The sequence below is a fragment of the Malurus melanocephalus genome, unplaced genomic scaffold (assembly GCF_030028575.1).
Source record: "Malurus melanocephalus ecotype Western Australia unplaced genomic scaffold, MMel_1.1 scaffold_147, whole genome shotgun sequence".
In the NCBI taxonomy this organism is placed as follows: Eukaryota; Metazoa; Chordata; class Aves; order Passeriformes; family Maluridae; genus Malurus; species Malurus melanocephalus.
Window position 1 is genome coordinate 1337872 of NW_026623379.1, and position 12917 is coordinate 1350788.

Genomic DNA, 12917 nt, shown 5'->3' on the forward strand with positions numbered 1-12917 from the left:
ACACTGCCAGTGAGGAGGTGCACAAGAAGGGAGGGAGCATGGCCAGGACAGCTGATCCAAACYGGCTGAARGGATGTTTCATATCACAGAATGTCAGGCTCAGTACAGAAACTGGGGGGAGTTGGCCTGGAGCCACATTCACTGCTGGAGGACGGGCTGGGCGTTGCTCAGCAGGTGGTGAGCAGTTGCATCACCTGTGTTTCTTGGGGTTTACTCCTCTCTCTCCTTTTCRTTACCATTATTAGTGTTTTTGTTGTTATTATCATTGCTATTATAATATTTCAATTCAATTATTGAACTGTTCTTATCTCAGGCCCCAAGCTTTACTTGTTTTCTGATTCTCCTCCCCACGGGGCGGTGAGAGGGAGCGAGTGAGCAGCTGTGTGGTACTTAGTYGCAAGCTGGGGTTAAACCACCACAATATACAGAAGAAATGTTTTATGGTCAGAGGAATAAAACATTGGAACAGGTTGTCCAGAGAGGTGGTAGATGCCCAATCCCTGGAAACATTCAAGGTCAAGTTGGATGGGGCTCTGAGCAATCTGGTCTAATTGAAGGTGTCCCTGCTCATTGCAAGGGTGTTGGACTAGCTGATCTTCAAAAGGTCCCTTCCAACCCAAATCATGCTATGATTCATATAGGGATTTTTTTAGTGTTTCTTCCATATTTATCTCTGTGATGACTTCTTTAATTTTTGCTATTTCTTTTGCTACAGAAATATTGATGTTGCTTGAAATAAAAGATGATCCTTCAYGACTTCCTCTTTACAGGGCAAAGAGGCAGTCTCCTACTTTGAGACACTGAAGATGGTCATCTTCTCCCTCCTCTGCAAATGAACTTCCAAGCCCCTTCATAATATTTCCTCTTTTTCATACAGAACTTTGATGACTAACAGTTAATTTTGCAAGCAGCTTTGCAAATGTAGCTGTTGTGGAGGTTTTTAAGAACAGCTCTAGCTCATACAGTGCAGGGAAATATGACTGCTGCTCTGGTTGCTGTAGCAGGGAGTGTAGTTGCAACCATAAAAGCATTCAGAGTCCAAGAATCACCACCAAAAAAACCCACTGAACTATTTTTATGTTTTCAGAACTTTTTATGGTGACATGTTTCTTGAGCAGTGTCAGCCCCTCTGTTCCTGACRTTGCTAGCCAGCAGGAGGCTTTGGGAACAGGCTCTTTACACTCACTGTCTCGCTTAAATGTTGTTTCAAATGAGAGAGCAGTGGGACACCTGTCAGACTTTTTTTAATATTAGCTTTCCTCTTGCTACCTTAGGGGACCCATCTCTCTCCTTAAACTCATTTCTGCCAGGAAGTCTCTGTCCTGTAGCACTCTGATCCCTTGGCTTGCACTGTCTCCCAATTTCCCCATATTTGAGCCACTGGCATGTGTGTTCTGTTTATCCCTCTTGGAGCAGAAACTGCTGGCAGAAACTGGGCCCTGTCTATTGTGAAAAATCTCAAGCACTGGCAAAACTTGCCATTCTCTGTCTTGTTCTTTCTGTGGTCCCACCCACGTTACTTGCAGCACTTATCATCCCTTAAAATATGCCGTAACTATTTGAAAAAACCTTTTTTTTATTTTTTTTTTTTTTTTTTGTGATCTCCCAGTCCTGTTTGTGACTGCCATAATTGATCTCACAGTGCAGGAGTCACTGCACTGGAAATGCCGGGGTTGCAACTTCAGGTGTGGAGCCCTCTCCATGCAGGAAAATTCTCAAGTCTATGTGTAATGTAAGATAATCACATGTATAATTCTCTCCAGTTATACCTATAATGCTCCTGTGCTCTTTCACATGGCTGCCTAAGCTCTGAAAAGAATGGTTTTCTTTGATATTTAACYTTTCACAGAGCATCCTAAGATTGGCAAGCTTTTTCAATCCCTAAAGATTTCCCAATAAGCACAAAGAGTTCTGCATAGAAATTTTAAATGCACTAGAGTTTGACTTCCTTTTCATTGTTTCTTTTAGGACTGCCTTAAAAGGACATTACAAACCACAGGCTGAAAGATCATTGATTTTAATCTCTGTCTGCATGGCAAACTGGTGCTTTAACTGTTCAATCCATGTTAGAGTTGATCTGGGGAAGAAGCAGAAGAAAACTGCCACACTAAGCWGGGTTGCTGAGATGTTTTGGGGAATAATTAGTTTGAAAAAATTAGGGTAGGTATTATACTTGTGCAATGCCAGGGAAACATCATGATATAAACAATGGTATTGGTTTTCTTACTGTCATTTTCTTTATGGATAAGAAGGTAGTGATGGTGACACTTTCCCACCCTTTAGACAGCTGAATGAGTGGTGGTGCAGTGATTGAGGTTTAAATGTTAATTATTATTTGACACCTAAAAACCTACCTTTTTCAAAGCAAAACCTAAATGCCCCATGCAGCCTCCGAACCAAACCCACTCCTTATCAAGACTACTTCAGATTTCTGCTCAGGAGGGGTAATCTTAACTGTGGCTGAAGGAGTTTTTCTTAGTGTGTCTRTTTTTTTGAGGAAATGAAGGAATCTGTATCCAGATAATACTTTCCCCTATAATTTCTGACTTGTCCTAGATCATTGTAAACTTTCTCTTCTGATACAGGGTGATAAAGAATAGAGGTCTCTACACATTATTAGGTTGAGACCACTGAAAGCTGGGAGTGAAAGGCTGAAGAAATGTATTTGAGACATAGGTAAAGGAAAATTATTTTGTCACATGGCCTTAGAAGTAAAGAAGGAAAGTATTTTGATGGTGTTTTTGTTCTTACTGATCACTTTACCTTTCCTTTGCAAAGCACTGAAGAGCAGCCTCAGTCTTTCCGGATCGAGTGACTTCATCTTGACTAAACTTGCTGCCCCAGAGGAATAAAGATGCGTGCCTTGGTGCTGATATTGACCGTGAAATAAACCTGGGTGTCAGCTGTAAAACAGTAAATTCACTTCAGGGGCTTCTGCAGTTGTCATTAAATGTTAGCTCCACAGGAGCTCAGACAGCTCTGGCAGCTGGGAGAGGATACTGTAAACCGGGGTAGGAAGGAGAAATCCAGGAGGARTAAACATGTAGAAACATCTGGAGCATTTCAGTCAAACCAAGTTTCCCAGCTGTGGTGGGATGGCTGCATTATCCCGGAGGACATCTCCGGGTGCTCAGACACAGCTCTTTGTTTTCCCGCCTACATCTCTGCGTGTCCCTCCTTTCCGTATCAGGGATGACAGTGGAAGAATGCAGGAACKGACCTGCTTTTACACCTTGGCAGGAGGAGGGCTGGTTTCCCACTCTGGATTTCCTCCCTTTCCTCCTTTCTACAATCAGGCTCCAAACTTGCTGCAGTTTCCATCAAACTATGAAGAGAAATTATGAAAGTTAGGAAAATTATTCCCTCTGCTCAGAGGAAATGTAAGTCTGTAACTTGCCCAGAATTACTAAGAAATACTAGATGAAATGGAGTATTGGCTTTTTTTTTTTTTTTTTTTTTTTTTTTTTTTTTTTTTTTTTTTTTTTTTTTTGGCACTGTGAGATGCATCAGTATTGAAATATTTCCTTCTTTCTTCTTTTTTTTTTTTTTTTTTTTTTTTTTTTTTGCAGTCTCAGCTGGGCACTGTGAGATGCAGCAGTATGGAAAGAGATCCTTCTTTCTCCAATTAAAAGGAAGGATAAAACTATGCTTTTGCTATCCTGCTAAGTGTTTTTTGTTTGTTTGTTTTACTTCTGTTTTACTTTCTTGCAAAAATGTGTACATCAGACATTTCAGGAATGTCACAGCTTTGCCTTCCCTGGTCTTGCTGGAGGAATTTCTGCAGGGCTGGAAAATAGGTGGAAGGCAGCTTTCTCTGCTCATGACTTCAGATTTGCACAACTTTAACTTGCTCCAKACTCCCCTTTACAACACATTAACAGAGTTTAAGATGGCATCTTCTGTGTTGGAGAAARTGTTCCTGGCTGCTGCTGCATTTGCCATCACTTTAGATGAGTGCCCTTAGGGTTTTGTTAGCAGAGGTGTGATGRTCAAAGCCCCAAAGATGTGTTCTGGTAAGATTCTCTCCCCTCACTGCCTGCCGCCATGGCCTGATCTCTCTCCCCATTCTGTTCTAGATTGGGAGTCCGTCTATTAGCCCAGCTGCTAATTGCTCAAATGCTGCTGTCTCTGCCTTCTKCTGCCAATCCTAACTTGCCCAGGAAGTTTGACAGGGTCAGATAGGGGGATAGGCAACTCTTGGATGGAGCAGAGATAGCAGCAGGCACATTGCATCCTAGTGTGGGACATTAGGACCCGAGTCACCAAGTGCTGGCAGCAGCAACAAGCCAAAAGAGAAGCCACTGCTCCCCTCCAGCAGCCATGGCTTGGCACTGGCATTGGAGCCTTGGTAAATCACCTCAGCAGCTGCCCCCTGGTCTTGCTAGGGCAAGGGGCAGGAAGGGCAGGGAACCCAATTGCCCTGGTGCCACTGAGGCCATCACAGGACAGCCTGGGTCTCCCTGCAGGCACACAAACCAGTTTTGTACATGGCCCCCAAGCTGATGGGGTTTGGGATGGGATAGGGACACCGCTGTCCCCCACTGCCTGCAGCGAGTACAGCTGCTTCATGTGCTCTTTCTCTGCCTCTAGCTTTAATTAACCCCAGTCACTGYGATGCCAGGACTGCTGGGTAATTTCCACGATGAAGGAGGTCAGACCCATCAGAAGTAAAGTATAATCACTGTCTTCAACAAAGAAATCTTTCTTCCAGTTATTTGTCTGGCGWTGGGCAATTTCTTTAAGCAGATGCAAAACAAAACCCTTATTCAGTTGGTGTTCACACAAAGTTTTTCCATTAATTATTTACAGCAGCCTAGATTTGGGTTCCACTTTATTACAGATCTATCAAGAAAGATCAACTTCTGCTTTTCCTGCCTTCAAGGAAGTTGAGATTTTTCTAGGTTTTAAATGCTGCCTAAAATGAACCTAAAATCTTTAAAATACATATTCTCTGTATGTTAAACCAGAAGCAAGAGAGAGAAGAAAGCCTTTCCTATTTCCTTTTTAGGAGATCTTAAATGTCAGCAGTATAAGCCTTTTATAACTCCTTGAATTTTTAAACTTTCTGAGCTAAACTGAATATTGTAGACTTTACAAACAAACCAAAACACTTGGCCTTTTCTCTTGCTGGGGACATCTGCAATGGAGTCACCATCAGGACCTAAAACAATTCTTGAATATTTGATGCAGGTATTTGAGTTGGGCAGGGGCCCGTGGGGCATGAAGAGGAAATCTCTGCTGCTGTTGTGGCACCTACAGCAAGGCAGATAAATCAGTACATGGCAACGGGGGAACCTGGAACTCACTCGTCTCTGAAATGTAATCAAACTATTAAATGTAGCATCCATTTTTAAGCAATCGCTTGTGATTTAGGGCTTTTACTCTGAAAATTGCAAAATTTGTTTAAGGGGATGCCAGGCCCCTTGTGATTTCACCTCTATACTAGGCCATCTAGCAATCCTTTTTCTTATTGTCAAATCAGTGTCAGCACAAGGGACAATGGAGACTAGAATGAAAATTCATGACTTATACCGTTTGGTTTTATAGCTGTGAGGGAGGCGGGGGCAGTGTCTGGCCTGTGAAAGGTGCAGGATGTTTCAGWKTGAGCCGGGCGCTGCACAAGCCCCRTGTCACAGGGCACTTTCTGCCTCTGTCCTGGCGGTAAGGTGTTTATAGGAGCAGGTGGTATGTTTAACAGGGAGGACGGAAAGGCAACAAAAGACAGTTGTTGAATACATTTTTCTTTGAAAACTAGTATTTCGTAGAAAAGTGAGTTTATAAAATGTTTGTTTTGGCGGGAGGAGAAACGCAAAAGCGAACCTCCACTCGGGAAGAAAACAACCACCCTTTTTCCTGGAGACAGCACAAGGGGCAGGCGCCCCCGCTCTTAACTTCCAAATCCACCAGCGAAAGGTTGCTTTTTGAACACGCAGCGAGCCACTTTCTCCAGCCTTCCCAGCTGGTTCTGGAGTGCTTGCTCCAGAAAGAACGAGTTAAAAAGATAAAGAAGAAAGCCCTGGAACACCACCTCCTCCCCGCGCAGCCAGGTGTTCCCACGCGTGGGACGCGGCGCGGCGGGACGGGGCGCCCCCGCCCGCTGCCGGGATGCGGTGCGAGCCGGCATCCTCCATCCCAGCCCCCTCCCTGGCGGCGGCCTGAGGAGGAGGAGGAGGTGGAGGAGGAGGGTCGGGTCGGCTCCAGCGCCTCCCCCCTTCCCCGCCTCCCTCCTCGCCGAGCGCAGCGCCCCGAGCATGGAGCCTGCCTGAGACGCTCCGTGCGCTCCGGCAGCTGCTGCGGCCGCACAACATGGAGGCGGCGGCGGCCCCGCCGCTCCCGCTGCTGCTGCTGCTGCGGCTCCTCGCCGCCTCGGTGCTGCGCTGCGAGCCGGGCTCGGCCGGGGGTAAGCAAACCGGGGCGTCGCGRGGCCCGGGCCGACGGGGAGGCGAGCGCCGCTGTCCCTTTTGTTGTCGGACTTGGGCAAACTTTCCCCCGCGCTCCGCCGGGAGTGCGGCGGGGAGGGGCAGGCGCGGGGCCAGGCTCCCGCGGAGGGAGAGGACGCGCACATGGACGAGACGGGGCGGGAGGAGGACGGGCGGCTGCCTGCGCCGCTTCYCCCCCAAAACTATTGCTCCTCGCCCCTCTTCCCTGCAAAAAGGGTGCGCAGGAAAAGGAGGCCTCTCCTCCCCGTTCCCTCGGGACATATCCCGCTGGGGGGACGAGGCTGAGGGGGCGAGGCTGTTTTCTCCCGGGGGTGGCTCAGGTAAACGCGCACAGTTGCAAAAAAGAGACAAAAGTCGCCCGCCCCCCCCTCGCCCCCACTCCCGTTCTTCCGCGGTCCCGGGCAGGGATTTCTGTGGAGTTTGGAGGGGTCGGTGTCGGGTGTCGCTCAAACTCTTGGCCGGGCCGGGGAGGGGGCGGGGGGAAGGCGAGTTTGGTGTGTGTGCCCTGTGTTTTCCCCTCGCCCCGGCTCCGGTGTGCGGCTGCAGGCGGGCGGCGCGGGTGGCGCTGCGGCGGGAGGCGGCGGGCGGGGGTCCGGCCGGAGCTGCAGCCCGGCTGCCCCGTCCCGGGCGCGGAGCCTGCCCTCCGCTTTCCCTTGGCTATCTCGTTTTTAAGTGAGTGTGCTAATCCTTTTAAACCGCAAATAAACGGAGGCGGTGCTCTGTCTGCAGCATCCGTGGGGAGCGGGCCGGTGTCCGCTCCTCCTCCGTTTCTCCTGCGTGCGGCTTCGCTCCCGACTTTGTCTCGCCCTAGACGGGGAGTTCGGGCTGCGTGTGAGACTTCTGGTTTTTTGCTCCTGCATGAGGTCTGCCTGAATACATCACCCCGGTGTTGAGCAAGCGCCAGCCTAGTTGTTGCGATTTCCTAAGTAGTTTAGAAAGCTCKGCAGTGTGGCCAAGGCTGTCAGAGCATCACCTCAGGGCCTCTTTTTATTAGGCCACCCACCTTTTCAAACCTCCTGTAATTATTAGAACTGTCATTTAGAGCAAGAGAACCGACCATTTTCTGCTGGCATCATCATTCTATATTTTTAGTTGGAGCTCTGTGTGTGTATTATATATTGCTTATTCTGCCCGGATTATATAAAAGAGATATYCTTCATTTCTCAGGGTCCACTCTCTCCATACACATTGCCTCAATCTTTCAGAAATGTTTCTGAAAACTTGAAGTGTGGTTTGTTCCTTTCTGAACACTTGCATTTCTGTAAAGATTTCTACATGACAGAATGAAGCACATGTAGCTGGGGGGGATGAGAGCGGGGGAAAGTCAACTTTTGGGAATCCTAAATGAAGGCTCTGTAAAGGATTTCTTTACATGTACTAAACAGGCTCTAACAGAAAGGGATATTTTTAAAAAGGGATAACTTTGCATTTGGAATTCTTAGGAAAATAAGAGTTCATGATAAAACTAAGGACTAAGTTCCGATTTGGGGTTTGGTTTTCATTCACATCATTTTAGAGACAGTGATTCTTTTCATATAGTGTGTGTTTGGTATGAATAGTCACCTTCCTTAACGTGCATAGAAGAGCTCTGCTACAAATGTACCGTTTTTAGTAGTTAGTTAAGGAGTCTTGATTATAGATTTTAATGACATTGTCTTTGTTCTGCTTACTTAGGGAGGTTTTGTTGTGTTGGTCTGGATGGTACTTTTAAGGACAGTTCATCTGTTCTTTTAGAAGGAGCATGGAGGTACTATGAGAGGCTCTCCATGGATTTAGTTCCCTTTCTGAGAATCCCTGCTCTGTAAGGAGATGCCTGACTTTTAGCTATTAAAAGTATTTTGATGTGCTTATCTTACAAATATGTAAATGCATCTCTGCATGTCTGGGGATCTGCTGGAGCTTCTGCAGTGCTAAAACTTCTCTGAAGTTTGGCATGTTGTAATAGATCTTGAATACTTTGGCTGTGAAATAATTTCGCTGTAGAGCTGAGTTCTAGCTCTATATGTGGTGGTGTCAGGAGTGGTTTTATTTACGTGGCTTGCAATATTGATAAACTTCTTTCAGATACTTGACTCTCATTTCTCTGCGATAAGGCAAAATGACTGTTGCATTTGATGCTTCCTTCAAGGGGGGAATCTCTCGCTCGTGCCAAGCATTTAATGTTTTCTCATTTTCATGAAAATATTTTAAGTTCTGGATTCTTAATATTGCACAATGGGTATTTCATGTGGGGCCCTTAAAACATTGAAGTAAGTTGAAAAAATTCTTAAGAGCCRTCTCAAGCAAGAATTACTTTTACTTAAACTCGCAAGTACTTGCTTAATTATGTCTTGTCACTCACTTGAATGTTTCCCCAACTAGTGAGATTATATCTTAGTTTTCTTTAATGGAACAACTGTTTACCTGATTCCAACCAACACATGATATAGAAAGATGAACAGAGGAGTGTGACACAGGGACATGTGATGGTTGCAAGTCTTTGAAACTAGGGACGCAGCATGAAATAAAATATACATTTGAGCACAACCCTAAAATGACTWTTAATCTATACTGTTTTTCTGATATAACCTAAGCTAGTGAAACCTGTTGCTGTGRTTAAATGTAGAATGTAGCAGGAAAAATCACGTACTAATTTTATGACAGGGAAATGTGCTGTGTAGGAGTCCTCAAATGCATTTCAGTGCCATTTCAGTCAGTMTGTCATTGATTTAGGGGGCTGTTTTCCTAGTAACTACTACTAACATGATGTGAAGGTCTGACACAAATTATGGTCATAAATCCTGTTGAAATAGTGAGGAAATACTGAAAGTTCAGAYTGACTCTGAAGTTTAAGTTGATAGTTTCAAAACACTGAGTCTTACCTCTCCAGGGAAAGTTAAATGGGTTTAACTGTCTTTTTCGTATGGTATGTGAATTTTTTATTATTTCATATTAAATTATTTAAATTTATTTTAAAGCACCCGGAGATGCTTTAAAATCATTCATACTATAGATGTCTGAAATACATAGATCAGCATCAYATAGTCAGTACTTTAGAAGAAGGTGAATGTATTTCATTGATACCCCAGAATAAATTCCACTATTGCCTCTTACCTCTTTAATTTAAGAATTTATTTTGAGTTGTTTACAATGTAATTGTTAGTAAAATAGGCCATGGGTTTTGTCCCAGCTGTAAGTTTTCTCAGTCCTTTGTGTTTCTCGAATAAGGCGAGCCCAGGTAGCTCTTTAGCAAACAGACAGGTTGTTTCTGGGAACGTGTTATCATTTAGTGTTAGGCAGCGTAACCAGAAATAAAGGTTACGAAACCTCTCCTGGAATATAGGCACACCTGCCTTACTATGTAAGAGTGTCTGCTGTAACTCTGCTTCTAGTTAGAAATTAACCAGCAGTGTACAGTTCAAAGCAATTGTCTCTCTTTGGCAAAGCAGAMATAAATTTCACTTGGCAAATTTCCATTGATGGTGCTTAGAAACAGCTATAATGACAAGGTTTAGTTTCATGTTAAATCAGTATTTGTTGTGAACTTACTGTATTGTATGAAAGCAGCCTGCCGTCTTGAGACTGAGGACGATAACCGGGTTTAAATTTCTTCTTAGAATGAAGAGGAATAAAGTTATCTCCAATACCTTCTTTCTAGGAAATGCTCTTACTTTGTCCTTATGTGTTCAACCCAAGGGCTGCTAAACAATCAAAAYGTTTAACTTTTGTGAGTTCTGAATTTCTCTTTGGATTTGATGTGGCTGAAAAAAAAAAGCAGCCCTGAGAACAGTTGAAAGAAATGGATGTTATTTTCCGCTGAGAAATTACATCCATTCTCCACTGTTTCTCTGTGGAGAACTCAAATAGGCACCAACCTGAGCTTCAGGGGAAGAATGACAGTAGAACAAGCATTACCCCAGGTTTGTGGCATAGGTCAGCAATGATGCAGCTCTACTATGTGCAGTGCAGAACAGTGGATTATGTGGATTTTGGGGCATGTGGGTTCTTCTCTTTTTCTTGTTCTTCTTTCTGACAGGATGTATGTAACAACATTGCAAGTTCACTTAGGGCAGGAGCAGGTAATCAAGATGATGGCTAGGGATGCTGGCTTGGCARACCCATGTGCTGTTTGGACCCCGGGGACTTTCTGAAGAAGGCAAAGATGTGCCATCTCCTGAAAGCTCACGTCTGGGACTCCTAAACTGGRAAAAARTACTTCTGGARAGTCCTACTGCCGCTAAGTTAGGCYATGGAAAAGYTTCGAGTCAAAGGATATTTTTAGCAATTCTTGAGATTTTGTGTGACGAAACAGTTGYGGTGAGAGCAGGAAAGAACATGGGAACTATGTCCCACAAAGTATTGTTCAGTACAGTTGTTTGTTAGGAGCTTATGGGCCAACAATTCTTCTGGTTTCTTCTCCCTTGGAAAAATTGSAATGTGGAACTTAGCAGTGTCTCATCTTTGGGGTTTCTGTTTACTAAAGATTKAAAATATCTGTTAAACCACACAATTCTGCTGCAAAGCTCCAAAGAATGTGAGGAATAGGTGATGAGTTGGCAAGGGTGTTGAGGGCCTGTGTAATAAACAGGATTTTTAATTTAGCTGTTCTTTTCTTTATTCTTCCTTGACTTACATTTTGCCTGCCAGCACAGACAGATGTAAAGGTGTCATTTTGTATTGATGTTAAATCCGTGGGCAGTTTTTGCAAGGATGCCAKTAAATTGACACATGCTTGATTTAAATTGGTGTGTTTGCTCTGGATGATAAAAGTGTTAAAGCAATTGAAACTGCTTTTAAACCAATAAATAGTTTGTGGTGTTTTAGATTAACTTAATGGAAACAGCCTACTGGGAAAAGAGATTTGACTATAAATCAGCTACAGAATTGTCTTCGTTTCACAGTACGAGGGCTTATTGCTATTGCAGTAAACAGCACTGACAGCAGAAGCAGTAGTAAGTTCCTGGTGAGATTGTCAGTGGTCTGGAGAAGCTCAGATGTTGGCATGTGTGTTTAACAATGTGCCTGGTTAATAAAATAATTGTTGAATTCTGTTTGGCACTCTTGCTTTCTGAAGTGCTGCATGAATTTTAGCTGATTCTGAGTGTTCTGCAAGGATGGCATCTATTCTTTATCTGTTATGCATAAGGAAATTGAGCTTCCCCAGTTAAAGTTCACTTACTTTAAGTGGTAACAAAAGTTGTGTGTGGCAGAATTTTTGAACTCTGGCCTTCCTGTTGAGACTATAAATGTAAACCAGGTAAYTGTTCAATAAATCAAGTGTGCTGTTCCTGACCTAGACTGGAGAAATGCAGGTGTAAGGTTGTTAGGGTGTAACTCTCCCTCTACTATGCAAAATAGAATGATGGAAATTGTATTTCTGTTTTTTATTTGGTTACACAAAGGTCTTGGTTTTCGTTTTTTTCTCATGGGTTCTTGTTAAAGGGCATAGGGTGTTCTGTGAAAGTGTAGTCCTTTTAATTTGGTGGTTCTGTCCTTACAGGAACTCTGTTTGCTTGAGTTTTGTTTGAGAGGGAGATGAATGACTGGGTTACCTATCTTGACATCTTTTCATGTGGCTCAGAATTCGATAACATTTTGTGATGCTGATCCCAGAGGTTCTCTGTTGCCCTTTCCTTAGTTGCCGTGATCGTATATTTAGTTTATTTCACCATGTCGATGYATTAAATGCGATTCATTATACATTTATTAATACAGGTTTTTTACAAGTGGCTTGTTACGCATGATTGCTGAGACGATAAATTAGCCCTGGAGGATTCTTGATCCTCAGCATTCAAGAATTAGGCTGGAGGTAGGAGACAGAAGCTTGACCTCTTCTTTCTGCAGTGTTTTTAAGAGTAAAACAAGGCCAGAGAGTGTGAGCAAATGTTGTCTGCTTTGTGTTTCTGAACCTCTGGGCAGGTGAGGAGTAGCAGCAGATTGAATGAACCTGCTTAGTGAATTTCTTGGCTTTGGGATTTGGGAGTCAAATAGTGGTACTATAATGGGATTTTGCAGATGTTCTTTTCCTTTTCTGCCATTCAGTGCTGGTTTTAACAAAATCAAAAGGAAAAGGAGTAGAGAATCTGAGAAGAYTGAGATGATGAAAGTGTACAGTGCTGCTATAATCTATGGGTTGTTGGTRCGTCATTTGAGAACTATTATGGAATTTAGTATGTACTTATGGCTTAAGCCATTCACTTCAGGGTTTGAAYTAGGCACAGATTACGCCTAACAGCAGTAATGCACTTATGTCCTTGTCAATAACTTCAACATGCCTTCGTAGAAATTGTGATTCCAGTTTCACGGTGTTTTGTTCAGTCTTTGTACTATTTTTTGTTAATTTTGCAGGAACACATTATTTTCTTTTCCTTCAGATTGAAATGGTCCAAGCTTTACTCTTCCCTTAAGACGGAAAAAAAATCTATAGGAGACAAGAAATGTAATTAAATGGTGTGGTTTGGTTTTGCTTGGGGTTGGTTTTTTTTGGGTTTTTTTTTT

General features: G+C 43.7%; 1 protein-coding gene across 1 annotated transcript in view; it reads left to right on the forward strand.

Moving 5' to 3' along the window:
• Positions 1-6223: 6223 nt before the first annotated feature.
• LRP5 (LDL receptor related protein 5) overlaps positions 6224-12917 on the forward strand; it is a 116152-nt gene continuing 109458 nt past the window's right edge. The window contains exon 1 of the mRNA XM_057371495.1: positions 6224-6400. Within this exon, the coding sequence (XP_057227478.1) occupies positions 6307-6400 (94 nt within the window). The 5' untranslated portion in view covers positions 6224-6306. The remainder of the gene's footprint in view (positions 6401-12917) is intronic.